We start from the raw sequence: 16,710 nt of genomic DNA on the forward strand, positions 1-16,710 counted from the left end.
TTAAATACATTGTTTTAAGTTATTCATATTTCCAACCGAAAATCCAGTCTCATGAAAAAAAAAAAGAATCCCACCAACCAGCCTAATTTTTTCCTATCTTCATTTTCTTTTTTCTAAGCCTCGCTGCTCAGTTTCTCTCATGCATCCCCCCTCCGCACTGTTTTTCTTGAATTTGTGTAAAAGGCTGTCTTTTAATGAAAAAGTCAGGAGGAAGAGGCGGGCTTGTCAGATAAAAGACCAACGCTTGTTGACAGCTCTGACAGGGATATGCGACAAGCACTAAGAAGGAGGGGGCATGAACGAAGGGGGGCGGTGGAAGTGGTGGTGCTTGCTGTAATGGCGAGGGGTTGGGGGGAGAACACGGTTGAAAATTGCACGCTGTAATCGGCGACGGTGTTAGATGTGGCATGTCTCTCTAATCTGCTGCCAAATAAATGGTGCACAGACGTTGATCGCTGTAGCCACGCCATCTATATCAATCCATCTCTCCTCCTCTGCCTGTCTTTATCTTTCTTTTTCTCCTTCCATCTCTTCGTGCGTGTTTCTTCGCTGGCTGTATTCCACCCGGTGAAGGCCTGGACGTGACACACAGCGTGTCATTGTCTCCCTTATATTTCTTACTTTTTCAGCTCCATGAAATCTCCACCACCGCACTGAGAGCTCTGCTAATTTTCATAAAATACGCTCCACCACATCAAAGTGGTTCCCCAGCTTTAAGAGCTCTTAACTAATGATGCCGCATTGGCAACAAGTAAAATGGATTTCTCTTGTCTTACCGCCAAAGGAAACGGAGACAAATGCGACATGCGGACGCACCCGCCTGCCTGTAAAAACAGTCATGCATCAATTTGTGAGCAGGGGGTAAAAAAAAAGCAGAAAAAAATGCAGGGGATGCTGTTTGTTCATTGCCATGGTTGGGTCTTTATCTGTTTATTTTGACTAGGTAATTGTGCCTGCAGTGCAGTAGGGCCCCTGCACTAAGCCACGCAGGGATTAGGGAAATGTGAGGTGGGAGAGGGGGTGGGTTCCACTGTAACTGTGTCCTGCAGAGGAGGGGGTGGCAGTTGTGCTGCTGTCGGGGTCTCGAAAACCAAACTGTATTCACCAACATATCCACCCACATGCACCCAAACCCACCCACCTACCTTATTTTCCAGCCACAGAGGGCATACGTGTTCACATCCTTTTTCTTATTATTGTCCAACTAGTAGTGATTGGCCCGCCTCTTGGCCTTCATGCAATGATAAAAAACCAATAGTCTGGGTTAGGAGAAGATGGACAGGACCCTCCCCTTTTAACGCCATGTTTTTCTTTCTTTCTTTCTTTCTTTCTTTCTTTTTTTTTTTTGCAGGAAGAGTGGAGGAGGGGGCGTGGAAATTGGGAGAGGATAAGGGGGTGGATTTAGTAACATTTTTCTTCTCTGGGGCTGTTTAGTTAACCCTTAAATGCCGCCAGCATCCGCCCCATCTCTTTCGCCACCAACCACCATAGCCACCACACACATACTTGTCCTACTCCCTCCCCCAACACTCTCTCTCTCTGGGGCGGGTTCTTAAATCCTTTTGAAGTCCTAAGCACTGCAGAAATCCATTGAGAGCCATGTATAATGGCTTTTAAGAGAGAGTGTTTAGCTGTATGCCGACCCTATGGCTTATGAACCACTGGCGTTTTAATGGATCCCCCTTTCCCTCCCCTCTTTTTCTCCCTTCACCAGCACTAAATCCAATGGATTGTCCCTCATTATCATTTAAATAAGCCTCTCTTTCTACTCAGAATGCTGCAAGTTGAATGAACTCAACATAGTAAGGCTAATTCCAAATGGCCTTGGCCTCACTCCACCTATGCACATATGCACTTACGCACACAAACACATGCACATACACACATTTTAATGCACTCACAACATGCACACATATAAACAACAGACCGCATTTTCCTTGAAACACACTTTTGGCCTTTTTTATCCACATATTTTTGCCTTCTGTTCAGCTCTTACCCCCCATACTCTGGCCTCCTCTCTGGTTGCGGTAGTGAGGATAGCAGAAAGGTTGAGCAGAGTGGGAATAGCCTTTTGATTCCCACAGAGCCTACTTTCCGGTTCGCAGCAGGACTCCTCCCTAATCGTCACCACAGGAGCCGTCCTGCAAATCAGAGGGGCACACAGGCGTTGACAAGGGCTGATGCTTTGAGCAGGTGTGGGAGAATGGATGAGGGACATTGCGAGGGTGCAAAACAAGGGAGGTAGTGGCGGTGAAGGTGTGGGGGAGGTCGTTTTGGATTGAAGGTGGACCTATGGATGAAATTGGTCTAGCAGAAAAGTCTCCTCCAGAGACCAGGGGGGAGAAATTGCCAATCTAGACAGAGGAATAAAAGCAGTGAAAAGTGGAAGTGGAGGGAGGGATTTTGAGATTGGTATTCGTGCTGGGCGCTGACAGACAGAGCAAGAGAACAGAACAAAACCAAGCCTTTTCTGCCTCCATCCTGCTCGTGTTCAGTATTTAGAGGACTGCATTAGAAAGCACTGGAGTTAAATGGGCCGAAACACGTCCCTTACTGCATAAAGAGATATTTATCCTGAATAAAACAGGGACAGATAAAATACAGACATGTAAAAGACCTCATAAAATTGATGGGCACTGTGTATAATTTCTACACTTTGTAATATCTTTTTTTTGTAACTCTGTCCACTATCACAAGAAAGTTAGCATCATCAAAAGATGATGTTCCAGTGTGTAGTTGCCCTGATGACTTTGATCTGTGACAACAGATCAATTTTTGCTCATAGAGCTTTATATATAAGACATGTTATTTAAATGGGTGACAAATCTAGTGACGGGAATTTGTGACCTCATCGTGACATGGGGTCACAAATCACTGTTGTCTAGCAACAGGGAGAAGGCCCTGAAAAGAGACCATCCATCATTCAAACACCCACCAAATTTGAAGCTGCTTAGAAGAAAAGTTGACAAGAAATGTAAAGAACACACTGATGCATGGATTCCTTTATTATTAGTGAGTGCCTGTTGTTGCAGCCACGCTGACATCAGCAAAGTTTGATGTCATTGACAGTGCGCTGTCATTTAGAAACTATGTAATCTGAAATGGTGTCATTGTGTGGACACAAAAGAGTGCATCATCATAAAGGTCAAGGATGATGTCATAGACCCTAACCTGCAGGAGCCCACAATGACACCTTCCCAACAAGTTTGTGTCGGACCTGATAGACTGTTGTAGAGAAATTCAAACAACACACATGCATACAGAGATCTCTTGATTTATTATAGAGATGAACACGGTGGGAACACTGACAGTGTTAGGCTATGAAAGATTATGATTTATGATTTTGGAAATTAGCTCTTATTTTTATGCACCATGTTTACCGATGGTGAAATATCTGCCCAGTCATCCAAAGAATGCTTGTTGTGATGCTCTTCCTAATCTAAAGAGTTGAAGGGGAGGGAGGGATTTGTTTTTTAGCACTAAACAGACACTTAAAATCTTCAGGTATAAAATAATTCCTGTATCAAATTGTTTTTTAATTTATCTACTGATGAAGGTGATGGAGTCCCTCTCATTTGTCTGTTGACGTCTCTGGGAACTAAATGCAAACCAATAAATGATACTTAATTTTCACATGTAGCACTGCAGCGCATTATGAGGACAGACCAGTGCACCCAGAATCTCACTGTTGTATTTACACAGATGTGGACTATTGGACTACAATCATATGTTTTCCACGGTGTATTTGTAGTATGGGACTTTTTGTTTTTAGACCAGCTACCCCTGTTGTTCAGAACAGAATGAATGGTAGCAATGTGAGCAGGCGTGGGGTGCATGATAGGGCGGGTAAAAGGTTAATGTGAATATTGATATTAAAGCTACGCTGCTTCATCATGTCAGCGTGAGCGAGTGAAACACTCCTTAAAGGTCATCCCTGTTCTCCTCTCTCTCCCTACAGAGTTCCACTCACTCGCTGTCAGGCCGCGGCTACTCGGTAAGTGACATTTTCATGCTTCATAGCTTTACGGCAGAATTACAATCTCCAACGACCCGCTTTATGGCCCCGGCGCTCGACATTTTAATTATGTTAAATAGAGTAATGGAGAAATCATGATATTAGGAACATTAATTCTGGCTGACTGACTGATTAAATTGCAGGAAGGTGTCCTATGCTACCTTGGCAAAAAGGGCCTCGTTTTATTGGCATTGATCAGCGCTGTTCGCCTGAGCTGCAATTTCGATGTCAGAGTTTTATATCTTCCTCCAGTGACTGTCAGTGACGGATGTTTCTGCTCACACATATGACAAAAATGCTTAAAAAGACTTTTGCTTTTTGTGCTATAAATCCATTTTTTCACTGCAGGAAGGCTGCATGTATGTATGTTACAGTGAAAACTGTCCCGTGGACTGTTGGAAGTGACTGTGTACTAATAAGAGTTAGTTAGAGAGTTATTTTTTAATCTTAGAACATGTCGCCTGTTCAAATGTGCCCAAGAGGATTATTTAGTGCCACCTAAGAAAACATCAGCCCAAACCTTTTGAACATAAACTAGCTCACAAATTGTCAGTACAGGACTATTTTTATCCCCTGAAAGCATCTGTTGCCTTGCCCCAGTGCATTCTCGAACCGTAAATTTGTGTTCTTCCCCTCCCATTGTTTCAATGATGTGTGTAGTCTCTGGATAATACAGACAAGCGGTCGTCCTTTATGTCCTTTCCTTAAAGGGAAACTCATAAGAGGAACGTTGTTTAAAGTGTGCTACTTTTAGCTGATGAGTGGCATATGGCAGTTCTCATTGTAGCTTGGAAGCAATCATCTCGGCAAACAAAACAACTATAAATGGTTTGTCAGCCTTAATCTGCCTCAAAGGACTACAGTTAAAGCACTGAACAAAGCTCAACTTCAGAAGACATTGATCTCTGTGCGATCTTCTTTTTTATTTTGTTTTAATAGAACATGTCACATTCCTTTTCCCCAGTGGCTGCATGCTCACAGATGGATGAAAACAAACAAGACCTTCCAAAAAAGCTTGTGGAGCCCTTTGGCTCGAGCTGTCAGTTTGAGTCGGCAGGGAACGAGGCCCTCTCTTTATCTGAAAGGAAGAAGGAGGGGATCAGAGAGACAGAGGGAGAGAGAGAGGGCAAAAATGGAGGTGGAGTTGGCGTGGAGGTGGTTGTGTGGGAGGCAGGGGCATTGTGCAAGCAAAGGAAAGTCCAGTAACGAGGGCAGGAAGTTTCATGTTGTCTGGCTCCCCACTCCAGCTATCCAGTGGTGCTATCTGCAGCGTTTCTAGCCTACAGGCACCTCCTGGGTACTGAGCTCTGACTCTCAATCTGCTCTGCTGCTGGGCCTGCATGATTTCTGGGGTTTGCTTATCTGTGAGTGCTTCGGGCTTTATAGCATGATGGTTTGGAAGGAGAGACATGGGGTGCGAGGTCAGGGGGCTTCAGGGAACTGCCAGCAGAGACTGAGTGGATATGGGAGGAGGAGTAGGGCGAGGAAAAGACCAGGGGCTTGATATAGTGTTATAGCTGAAAAAAAGAGACAACGTATGTGGGAGGAGGCCTGGTTATGAGTAGGGGAGGGTCAATGAGGCAAGCTCAAAGGCAACTTTGCGCTACTGGCCACTGATAGCACGGAAGAGCTATCTAATAGTTGGCCTCTGGCGGTCATCGCTATCTACTTTTTTGCTTCTCCACAATAAAAACTCAAGCTGGTGTACACGGTCTGGTTATCTGTCACAAGTCACTAAGATTTAATAAAGTGAGTCTTTCCTAACAGTTTGTCTTTAGTTCTATCGGAGAAGCTTGTTTATGCTTCCATATGTCTTTCTTCTTATGTTGCCTGTCAGGCTTGAATGGCCTCAACTGATTGGTTTCGAGAAGAACGTAGAGGAAGTTTCTGCATTTTAGTGCCAGACTCGTGCATAAGGAGTGTTTTGGATATGCCAAATACCTTAATGCTATCTTTGGTTGTTGCTTATAAAACACATTAGCTGTTGGTTTAATTGTACTAACGGTGTTTTTGCAAACGGAAATCTTAAGACAGGTTTTCACATTGGTATGATATTTTTTTAAATCTATTTTTCAGATAAAACTTAAAGAAAAATGGAAGAGTAAGAAGTAAATAATATTGCATGGCTAAATGATACCAATAAATGTCTTTACCTAGTGGAGCAAAACACAGCAGGTTTTCTAGCTGGTGCATTTTTTATGCAATTTCTAGTTGTTCAAATTGTCCTTGAGAAGGGAAACGAGAACATACCTCCTTTATATGCACACAGCACAAACTACACAACACAAACAGACAGTAGCATTTAGCAAGCTTCGTAATAAAACAATTAAAAGTTAACTATTAATCTGAACATAATTTGTTTATCCAGTTGATGCATTTGAAAGACAGGCAGTCTTGCAAAGGCTGCACCTGTCCTGCTAAAACCTACAGCCCTCTGTCCCACCCATTGCATTTCAGGGTGAGGATTAATCTCCGGAGCATTGAGTCCAGCATTGATATGTAGCAGCAGGAATGAGACTTGCTATCTAGCTCGCTGTGGAAGACTGGATATGGAATTGTTTATCAGTCCAACTCTCTGCTGTCTGCTTAGTGCAGGCTTCATTATAGCCTTGGCTATGTTTGGGAGGCAATATCTGTTCCTTGTTTCCTGTGCTGCTACCTGATTGTTGTTCCAGTGGAGATGGGTCTGGGCTCTGGCGATTTATCATCCTCTCAGGGGCTCCTTGATAAAGAGTCCAACATCTGCACCTGAGAGATACGTGCTGCAAGAAACGGGAAAATGTCAAAAAAAATCTCACTTCAACGATCCGCCCAGCCTGTCATTACCCCTGGGTTACATATATTGTCTGGAAGGGGAGATGTTGTAGCTAAGCCCAAAAAGACAACACGCCGCTCTTTTCTTCCAGATGAAGTGATTAAGCGCCAGTCACCCACCCCATGTCTTTTGAAACCACCCAAGGCCAAGCCACGGCTCATGTTTTCTTTGACGATAAATCCATGCAGGTTTTGTCTGTGACAGTATAATCTAACTAGTCTGTTTTGGGAGGGTTTATCTCCGCTACGTCAGAGAGTCAAACCTTAGCTGAAGTGTTTGTGTCGAACAGGAGTATTTGGAGCTCTCAGACACACCCGTTCTTCATTTCCCCGTGCTCAGGTTGTCATAATCATATTTAACGCTAAATGAGTACACTCTAAACAGAGCAGTCCCAGTCATGTGTGCATTCTTAAACAATCTTGTTTTAATTGATTTGGCATTCACGACCTCCACGTTGTGACAAATGCACTTGTTTGTATGAGTGACGAGGCTTTTCGCAAGATCTCTATCAAATACAAGGATTATGTCACTTAATTACAGTAGGAGCCATTAAAAGCTCCATGCTTTATTTAACAGAGTAAAACAGATTTGCTGGATTTAATGCTAAACACAGCAACTCAAAGGAAATTGGGTGTAAATTATAGCTTGAATTTAATTTTTGAAACAAGATTTTTTTGTTAATATACTCTGGCGTCTTCTCCTGCACTAGATGGAGCATCTTGTCTGTCTCTTTGTACATAACTCTCCCTCCCACACTCTGTCTTTCTCACCGCGCCTCTTTCCAGTGGGGTGTGCAGGTCTCTCCATACCACTGGCTCTGCACATGGTGAAAATTAGTGAAGGAAACCAAGAGCCCAGCAGGAGTGGGCTGGGGCCCTGACATTCTATTGGCCTTGGGGTGGGGCGCTGCCTGTCAGTGGTCGCTCTATGAGGGCTGTCCGCCTTAAAAAATCTATTTGTTTATCCCCGTGTGCGGTCCGGCTTCAGATCCTGGGCCCTGCTGCTCTCTACGCACCAGGGACCTGGGCTGTTGCCGCTAGCAACAGATAAAAATTGCTGTTAACCACAGCAGGGCCCACAACACATCAATCAACCGGTCTGCAGATAAAGGCTGCAGGCTTCTTGGGCCCCGGCTGAATGGTGCAGTTGAAAATCCTTTTCCAGTGGCTGAGCACACAGAGCCGTGATGATAGAGGCCCGCTATCATTCAGAGTCGAGGAGGGAAACTTCATTTTCAGCAGTGCAGTTCAGGTTTTGTTCTAAAGGAGAAGCTTTAAAATGGCACCAAACAAAAATGGAAGCGGTCATTTAAATAAAAAAGCGACACTGTGAATTAGTGTTGACTGGGCTTAAAAATTTTTATAAACATTTAAAAGACGGCACAGTTTAGTTGTTTGTATGAACTCTTAATTGCTCTCAAAGCTGCCTAAAAGTTGGGACATTCGGCTTCACAAAGTTTCACATACCCATTCATTAAGACTGAATTGAGATCAACTACTGGACATTACTAAACTCTTTACCCCAATGGGCCAAACTGGCATTAGAACAAAACATTTTTTTCACCAGGGGTGACTTTAATGGTTCATTCTAACCTTTTGCAGCCCAGTTCCACAATCCTTAAAGCAAATGCAGTGCTGATGACTTCGGTGCCCGGTAATAAAAAAGAACAATACTGATCTTTTCTTATATTAAATCCAGTTAATGTATTCCCAGCTCTATGTTATCGTCCGTGTAGCTGTAAGTTGCAGCTGGAGTTATTCCAAATGAAACCCACAGTCTCATGGGTAACAACATTACTTTTATCCCCCGAAGCCCAACCTTGATTATCATCCTTCTTAGTTTGTCCTGGATGCACTGTCCCCTAACTCACCTGCCCCACTTTAAACAAATAGCCCTATAATGTAACAATCAAACAATGCTCTGAGGATTTGTTTACTGCAGCCTTTTTGCCCATTAAGTTTCACTAACACTGCAGAAAAAAAGAGTGGTAATTCCACTTTATCATATGTTACATATACCACAATCAAGCAGCAATTACATGCTCCTTCCATTTGTAAGAGCTCCCATTGCCGACGTGGATGTTTTAATGAGGGCTGTAATGAACGCTCAGGGTGTTTGGCAAGTCTCCGAGATGTTGCTGGGGCTTTTATGGCTCCCCATTATAACGTACAATTTGCATCAGCAAATTACAATGCTCCATATCATTATCCTGCACCAAGGCCCGATCATAAATTAGAGCTCCAATTACAAACATCTATCTGGGAATGGGGAATGAATATGATGGCAGCCCCCCAGAAGCAGGCAGGAGGGAGCGAAAGCCTCCTGTGGATTGTGGGATGAGACTTCCATAGAGGTGTGATATTCTCATAAACCATCCTTATGTGGAATACATGGTTCCAAAAGAAATAGACAATTTTTGGAGGGGTTGAGGGGGGTAACGTCTGCTATTTCTTTTTTGGCACTTCCATATGTCATATTTCATGGCACACTGCACATTGAACTTTTTGGTATTTTAATCTCTCTCCTTCTGCTAAACCCAGCACCCACTGATTTCTATGGCTGACTGTTTCACACTTTCATTCAAAGCTAAGTAAACCAGTCCATTCAGCTGTGCAGAGGAGAGCTCGTTTTATTGTGTCTCAATTCAAACCAAAGCTCTGTCTCTGTCCCTCCCAATCTCCTTCTGTCTTACTCTCTCACCCTCTCACATTCAACTTGATTATACACCGGAGGGAACATCATAAATCATAGAGATTTATCTTGCTGCAGCCTATTAATTTAGCACCACAAGTGTAATATTATAGTATGTCATTTAAAGAAGCTTTGCAGCAGTGCTTTGCCAGTGTCCGTCAAAAAGTTCAGAGATAAGCGTTTTAGTTTGGGCTGAACCATCATGGAAAAAAGGACACTTCTTTTTTTTTTGTGCTAGGTTGTTCTTCACGCTTACTTCTGCATAGAACGCCGCCCGTTCTTTGGTTGATATTGAGATTCTGTGCCTGACTCTCCTGAGCACTAACTGTTATTGTAGGGCAAACAAACAGCAGTGTACCTGTGATGGCTGTGTTGCCTGTAATCTGCGACCTGTGGCCAAATCTTGCATGGAGAGGTAGAACAAAAGGCGTACGCCAACAGATCGCTGCAGGCGCCAAGCAGAAACCACCTCTACTGATGAGACAAAAGGCCTGCGGGTCTCCCACAAACCCATAAGAGCTCCCAAATGCTGCACAAACAAAGCCTGAAATTAAGAAGAGCCAGAGGCAGGCCCATTTCTGCAGCAGAGCTAAAGTGTTCCTTTTTCACAGCCTCGGTGGATTTCCACTATGGGCTTGTAATAGGGCAGAAAAATGAAACAACGCTTTGCCATTTTCAGTCACAGATATTGAGAAAGCAGTTTTTTTCTTGTTTTGCATTTTTCCAGCTCTTTCTGCATTCACATGTCCTACCACACGTTGTGGACTCATTTTAAAGGTACTAAAACCTCCTCTTATAGCCTTTAGCGGGCGTCAGATGATGTTTAATTCATATTTTGTTTTACATTTTAACCTTTCATGTCTGTAGAATCATATGCATTTGTATTTTTGTTTGCAAAGCCAAAGGACAGAGAATGTCTTCCAACCCTGGTTAGAGCTTCAGAGGTCAGGAAATGAATTTTATTCCATATTCACAAACACCCCGTGGCAATTATTACTTCTAACTTTTAATGTTTCTATGAATCCATTAGGGTTCAAACCCCCTACCTGCCTCTCTAACTCTACCTTCATGAATACAATTTCTAGAACCTTTCAAAAAAAGTTAGACTAAGTAGGTCATGTTCTGCCACTCATCTTCTAATCACTCACCGAAAAGAACATGATTTCCCTCCATCGGAGCCCCTCAGCCTTGCTCCTGGGATTTCATTCAGCAACACACACTCATTTGATTTTCTGGCATGTATTTTCTCCTTTTCCTTTCTCTCTCTACACCCCCTTGCATTGCCTAACTTGTATCTGACAGTACACAAGCAACATCTACAGTGCTTCCAGCTTCACAACACACAAACACACACTCACACATATGCACCATAGCTCCTCCTCCCCCTCCATCTCTCACTATCTCTGTTTCCCTCAGTGGAGAAGGTGTCTGACAGTAACAGCAGGTAAGGTATAAGATTACAGGAGAAGCAGGGGCAATTATAACTCCAGCTGATGCTGGTGTGTTTATGAGGAGAGTAACTGTTAATGACAGTGTTGTGGTTTCTCCAGAGGCCCCAGCACAGCTCTGGGAAGCCTGCTGTTTTTGTCAGCCTAGCTTCATGCTATTTGTTGTAGACAAGTTTAGTTTAGTGGGTTTTTTTATGTGCTGAAGTGACTGTGTTGGCCCTGCCTGTGCTGTAATGCTACGTAGGTAAAGATTTCCTATAATGTGTTCAATTACCATTTGGTTGCTGACTGAATTGCAAACAAAAGATGGCATCTTACGGTCATAGCAGCTTGGCTTGGTAAAGCATATTGGTAAACACATGTATACACGCAGTTGCTGATGCATACATGAGCTGGCGATTGCTGTTGCAGGTCTGTCAACAGGGTTTTGGCTGCCTTGCTACTTGCTCCATGTGCCTTCACATACAGCAGGCAGATCATAGCAACTGAAGAGGAATTTGGGTTTAGATTTTAAAAAATAACTTAATCATAATTGTACAAGATTTTCAGTTTCTAGCACTGGGACTCTCCCCGTTACTGTTCTCCTTGGCCAGTGCTTGACTGGCAGCAAAAGGTTTCAGCACTACGATACACTACTGTAGACCTTAACCTGTACATACAGTGAAAGTACACTGGTTAGCCACAAAATTTCAACCACCCACGTAATATTTGTCTGGTAACCAAAATAACTCTGACCTGCAAAGTTATTTTGCTGAGTGTTTCCTCAGAGCACAAAACCGCTGAAGAAGATGCTAACCGCTGGAAAGAGGCAGGGTTAGCATCAGATTGTTTAGCATCAAACTGCTGAAAAAAGTATTGCTGGTTCTGATAGAAAGGTGTCAGAACAGTGCAACAGTGCATTGCTGTTTTTGGTTTGTTTTGTCTTGTGTATGTGGCTGAATAGCTGGAGACAAGTTGCCGGAGTCCATGCTGACCCCTATCCTCCACCAAAGCGCCAACAGTCGGTACATGAGCATCAGAACTGGACCATGGTGCAATGGTGGTCTGATAAATCGCATTTTCTTTTACATCATGTGGATGGCCAAGTGTGTGTGTAGCTTACCTGGGGAACACCTGGCACCAGGATGCACAAGGGGAAGAAGACAAGCAAGTGGAGGCAGTATGATGGTTTGGGCAATGTTCTGGTGGGAAAGCTTGGGTCCTTACGTCCATGTGGATGTTGCTTTGACACGTACCACCTACCTAAGCATTGTTGCAGACCATGTATGCCCTTCCATAGAAACATTATTCCCTGATGGCTCTTTCAGCAAGACAGTGCTCAACGTCACAAAGCAAAATGGTTCAGGAATGGTTTGAAGAGCACAACGAAAGCTTAGAGCTGTTGACGTGGCCTTCAATTTCCCCAGATCTCAATCAAATCGAGTATCTGTTGGATGTGCTGGACAAATAAGTCAGTTCCATGGAGACCGTACTTTGCAACTTATAGGATATAAAGGATCTGTTGCTAACATCTTGGTGGCAGATACCACAGCACACCTTCAGGGGTTTAGTGGAGTCCATGCCCTGATAGGTCATGGCTGTTTTCACAAGGAAATGGGGACCAACACAATGACGTGCAGGTGATCATAACGTTATGCCTGATCAGTGTGGACTTCTCTTGCTAGTTTTCTCATTGTCAAAGTTGAGTTTCATTGAGTTTCCTGCCTGTTATAGCCCAACCTTTGTTAGGTCCCACTGTTAAGTTAATAAATGTTTCAGCTGTCACTGGTGTAGCTATAATAAAACATGAAGTACAACTTTTTTTTTCAGTGAACTGCAAAATTAATTTATTATAAAGAGAAAATAAACTAAAATAATATAAAATATGATTGTACAACAAAGTAAAGCTTTTTTTAAGTTCATATAAGTTTTGGTGTTAATTCAGCATTCAAAGGTGTTTTATTGCTTACCTTGAGTCGTTTGCCGCGTTTGACCGCATGTAAACTGTTATGCACTTCTATGTGTGCCAGATGGTGCAAAGACACTATTTGTCTTTTGTTTCCTCAGAGGCTGCACCTGTTGGGGTTGAATTTACCTGTTTAATTATCTGTATCCTCTGACATATGCTTGACGAAGTTACAACTCTACTGTTACAGACGTTGTGCATTTTCAGTAACATGTGCTTACAGGTGTTTTATAATAGTTACTGCTTGGTTATGTTATTTGCAAAACATTGCATCCCTTAAACACTGCAGGCCCAGGTGTGGATACATTGTAGAAGTCATACCATAACCGTGAGTCTGTTGTTGTTTTTGATTATTTTATTATGCTTGTTTCAGAATTAAGCTTACTTACTTTAGATAGTAAAGTCAGCAAAATGCCAAACAATGTAAATGAATGACACATTCGCCCCGTAGTCATCTGCCCACAACTATCCGCACTCCAGACCCCATGCTCTGTGCCCTCAGCGTGTGGTTGGCCTTGGCCCCGATCACACCGGGGCACATGGGAGATTAACTGGGCCGGCTTATTCACTCAGCAGGTTTCCCGACTCCCCTTCACTCATCCTGGCCCAATCTGCCAGCTAACCTCCTGCTCCGCCGAGCCCTGGCAGCAGGGCACCACAAGCCCAGCCCGCCTTCATTACGCCTGCCAGATGGGCTGAGAATTAGATTCGAACTCCCACCAATGAGGGAGGGAGAGTAGAGAGATTGAAAGAGAGGAAGGGAGAGAGGTGGTGGAAGAAAAGGGAGGAGGGAAGAAAGTTGTGGGGGGAAGAAAGTAATGGTTTTTGTTTTCATTTATGTTGCAAGTTATTACATTTTAATGTAACACCCCTGGGACCTGGCAGCATTAAATGCCTGTTCTTGAATAATCGACACTAACTGCAAGTAAATGCTAGGGGAGAATGAAATTAGCAAGCGCTGCAATTTGGCATAGTGATTATCGGCTCCTTGGAGGCACTTCCGGATGATTTAAGAATGCTAACATTTAAGCAAGTCAGATCTCATTACTCTTCAAGGTTAAATCGAGCTGTGTCGAAGGGGAGATGCCTGATTGGAAATAGTGCTTCCTTGTCTCTCTTCATGTCTCTTTGTTCATGGAGATGTTTCTCACTTTTATGGCACCTCACTGCAAGGTAAAAAAAAAGACTCAGGGCTCAAATCTGTCAGACCCTAATGACACCTTTTGCCAGTTCTTAATTGGATCAGCAATGCTTCCAAAGTATAATTTGTTCTTTGCCAAGGATCATCACTCGTGCTGCGAGCGCTGCCATGCCCAAATGCTTTAGCCTTGTTCTGAACGCCGATGTGTACAGCACATTGCCTGTGACACTGATATGTGGCTGGGACACGAGATGAACAAAAGAAAATCGGGAGCTTTTTGAATCTACACCAAAGGGAAAGTGTTTATTACTTTTTCAGGCTGCGCCACAAATGTTCTTTTATACTGTATTTTTCGCTCCTATTCTCACTCATTCTATGGAGGCAGAAACGATTTTCAAAGCAATTTCAGCCCTGGCATCTTCGGGTCCAGTGTTTACCTCAGCCAGCCGTACACATCTGTTCTCCACACAAACTTGATCCAATTAGGTGACAACAGACAATGGCTTACTCCTCCACAAGCCCAGCGCAGTGCCGGGGCTGCCGAACAATACCAAAGTGTTTTTTCTTCCATTACAGGGTGTCAGATCCTTTTAAAGGTGTTTACCCACTGTTGATGTGGCAGCCCCTGTTTCCAAAAGGGACTCAGCTGGAGAAGTGATAGGCAATGAGGATAATGATGTGAGTGGGAGCAGTGTGGTGGATGCAGATGCACTTTACTGTGCAGCGTGTTATAAATCTGTCCCTCCACTGCACCGCACCCCACAAAGTTGAGGGACAGATGGGCTGGACTTTTATCTCCACTTTCCGAATTCCACTGAAATCAACACACCGATGAAATTTATTTAAAGCAAGGCAGGGGCAACAAAGCTACATCGGGGAACATGTCTATTAGTTTTTCCAAGCTGTTGTTTTCTCATGCAGTGGGGAAAATCATTGCAAGTCAAATGTAATCATTCCACTGTTGGGTTATTCACCGTCTCAAATAATAATAATATTAGTTTGGTCCCCGGCATTGCTTACATCAGGTTTGCAATCTGAATTTCTGAGACACAAGTAAGTAGTCTGATGTTAATCACAACCAATCACCGATGCTATCACTGTTGTTGCTGGGGTTTTGTTTTTTTCTTGTTTATAACAGCTTTATCTTTTGGCACATCTTGAAATTTGGCAGCCTGAATTCATTATCTCCAGTGTTTCATGTAGTCAACAAACATGGTATCTGCAATGTGGGATTCTGCCTCCTCCTACTTACATGCTGTGTGCACTGTACCACATCTGATGTCTCTACATCACATTTTGTCTTTGTTGTGGCCAAAAGGATTTCTGGATTGTAGCAGGGTTACCCTAGGAATGAGGGAAAAGCCTCTAAATTGTAACCAGGCATTTCCACATGAAACATTCATGCTTAAGTATGATTAGCAGAGATTAAGGTGGGTTTGTTTTGCCTCTTAGAAGGCCCCGTGACAATTTGGAAATGGATTGAGAGCAGCTTTTGCAAGCACAGCCTTCTTAATCCGGTGCCAAGAGTTCTCACCCACCTTTCCTGAATTATTTACATTGAAGTTCTCACGTCAGCTTTGGAGCCAGTGGCCTAGAGGAACTGTATAAAACTGCCTAAACCTCAAAGCATTTGAAGGATGGAAAATATTATGTTAAGTATTTCCAAGACTTTTAATGGAACATGTTTTGCAAAGGAGGAGATTTGTCAGTGCCACTTGCGGAGCATTCAGGATGTATTAGTAGACAAAAAAAAATCATGTGCTTCATTCAGTTTGGAGTGTGCCTGCCTTGTGCAATGGGAGCTGTAGATTTTTCCATCTCCAAGGCTGCTGTGGTCCGTTATCCCATCCAAGCTATTCTGCTATCATGTATCCCATTTCCATATCGTCTCCCTATCGCGTATTTGAGATTGAGCCCTCCCATGTGCTGGATGATGCGATCCCCAGATAGATTCATTCATACATAATGATAAACGATGGGTTTGGACAGGACTACTTATTTGACAATCATTGATGTGCCACTGTGATGGATGCTGAAGAGATCCTGCAGCCCTCGCCACCCACCGCATAGCCATAGCTCCATCTTCTGATCCCACCTTATTTATTTTCCCTGGTAGATCAAGGTCTTGTCTCTTTAAAAAAGAAATATCAAATTGAATTAAAATTGCTCGCTCACCCAAAACAGAAGCCCGTGCGCCTTAAAAATCACACATTTGTTCCCACAATTCATTGCAGCAAAGTCAACCAACCTCCACCCCCCTGTTTCTTTGGGTGTGTGGTAATGTGAATTATTCATGCCAGTGGGGCCACAGCGTGCTTCATCATGTTAAAGTGCCCATGACATTACTGATAGAGCCACCAATGCCCCCACACTATGCTAATGCATTTAGAAAGAGGAAAGAAAAGACACAGCAGCATCTCAAGGGATCAGGAGGACAAGAATAAATCACACTCTAGAAATTAGTGCTTGGAAGTCTACGTTTAATCATAAATAACTTGTTAGCTTATGATCAAACATGGCTTTAGCTTTAGGGTATGAACTAATGGCCGGACACTCTCCTTCAGGATTTTCTGGAGGCGAACGAAATTCATGGTTTCCATCAATTAATCAGTTCCATCCATTCCCTTACTCAAAAGGAGTGCCCCAGCAGGTACT

The 16,710-nt window shown here is 43.3% G+C and overlaps 1 protein-coding gene across 9 annotated transcripts in view; it reads left to right on the forward strand.

Moving 5' to 3' along the window:
• Window positions 1-16,710, forward strand: part of fbrsl1 (fibrosin-like 1) — a 276,987-nt gene that overhangs the window by 124,411 nt on the left and 135,866 nt on the right. For all 9 annotated transcript variants that reach the window (XM_039620498.1, XM_039620495.1, XM_039620496.1 and 6 more), the window contains exon 4: window positions 3,959-3,994. In XM_039620498.1, the coding sequence (XP_039476432.1) occupies window positions 3,959-3,994 (36 nt within the window). The remainder of the gene's footprint in view (window positions 1-3,958; window positions 3,995-16,710) is intronic.

This window comes from Oreochromis aureus, linkage group 12 (genome assembly GCF_013358895.1).
Source record: "Oreochromis aureus strain Israel breed Guangdong linkage group 12, ZZ_aureus, whole genome shotgun sequence".
Classification (NCBI taxonomy): domain Eukaryota; kingdom Metazoa; phylum Chordata; class Actinopteri; order Cichliformes; family Cichlidae; genus Oreochromis; species Oreochromis aureus.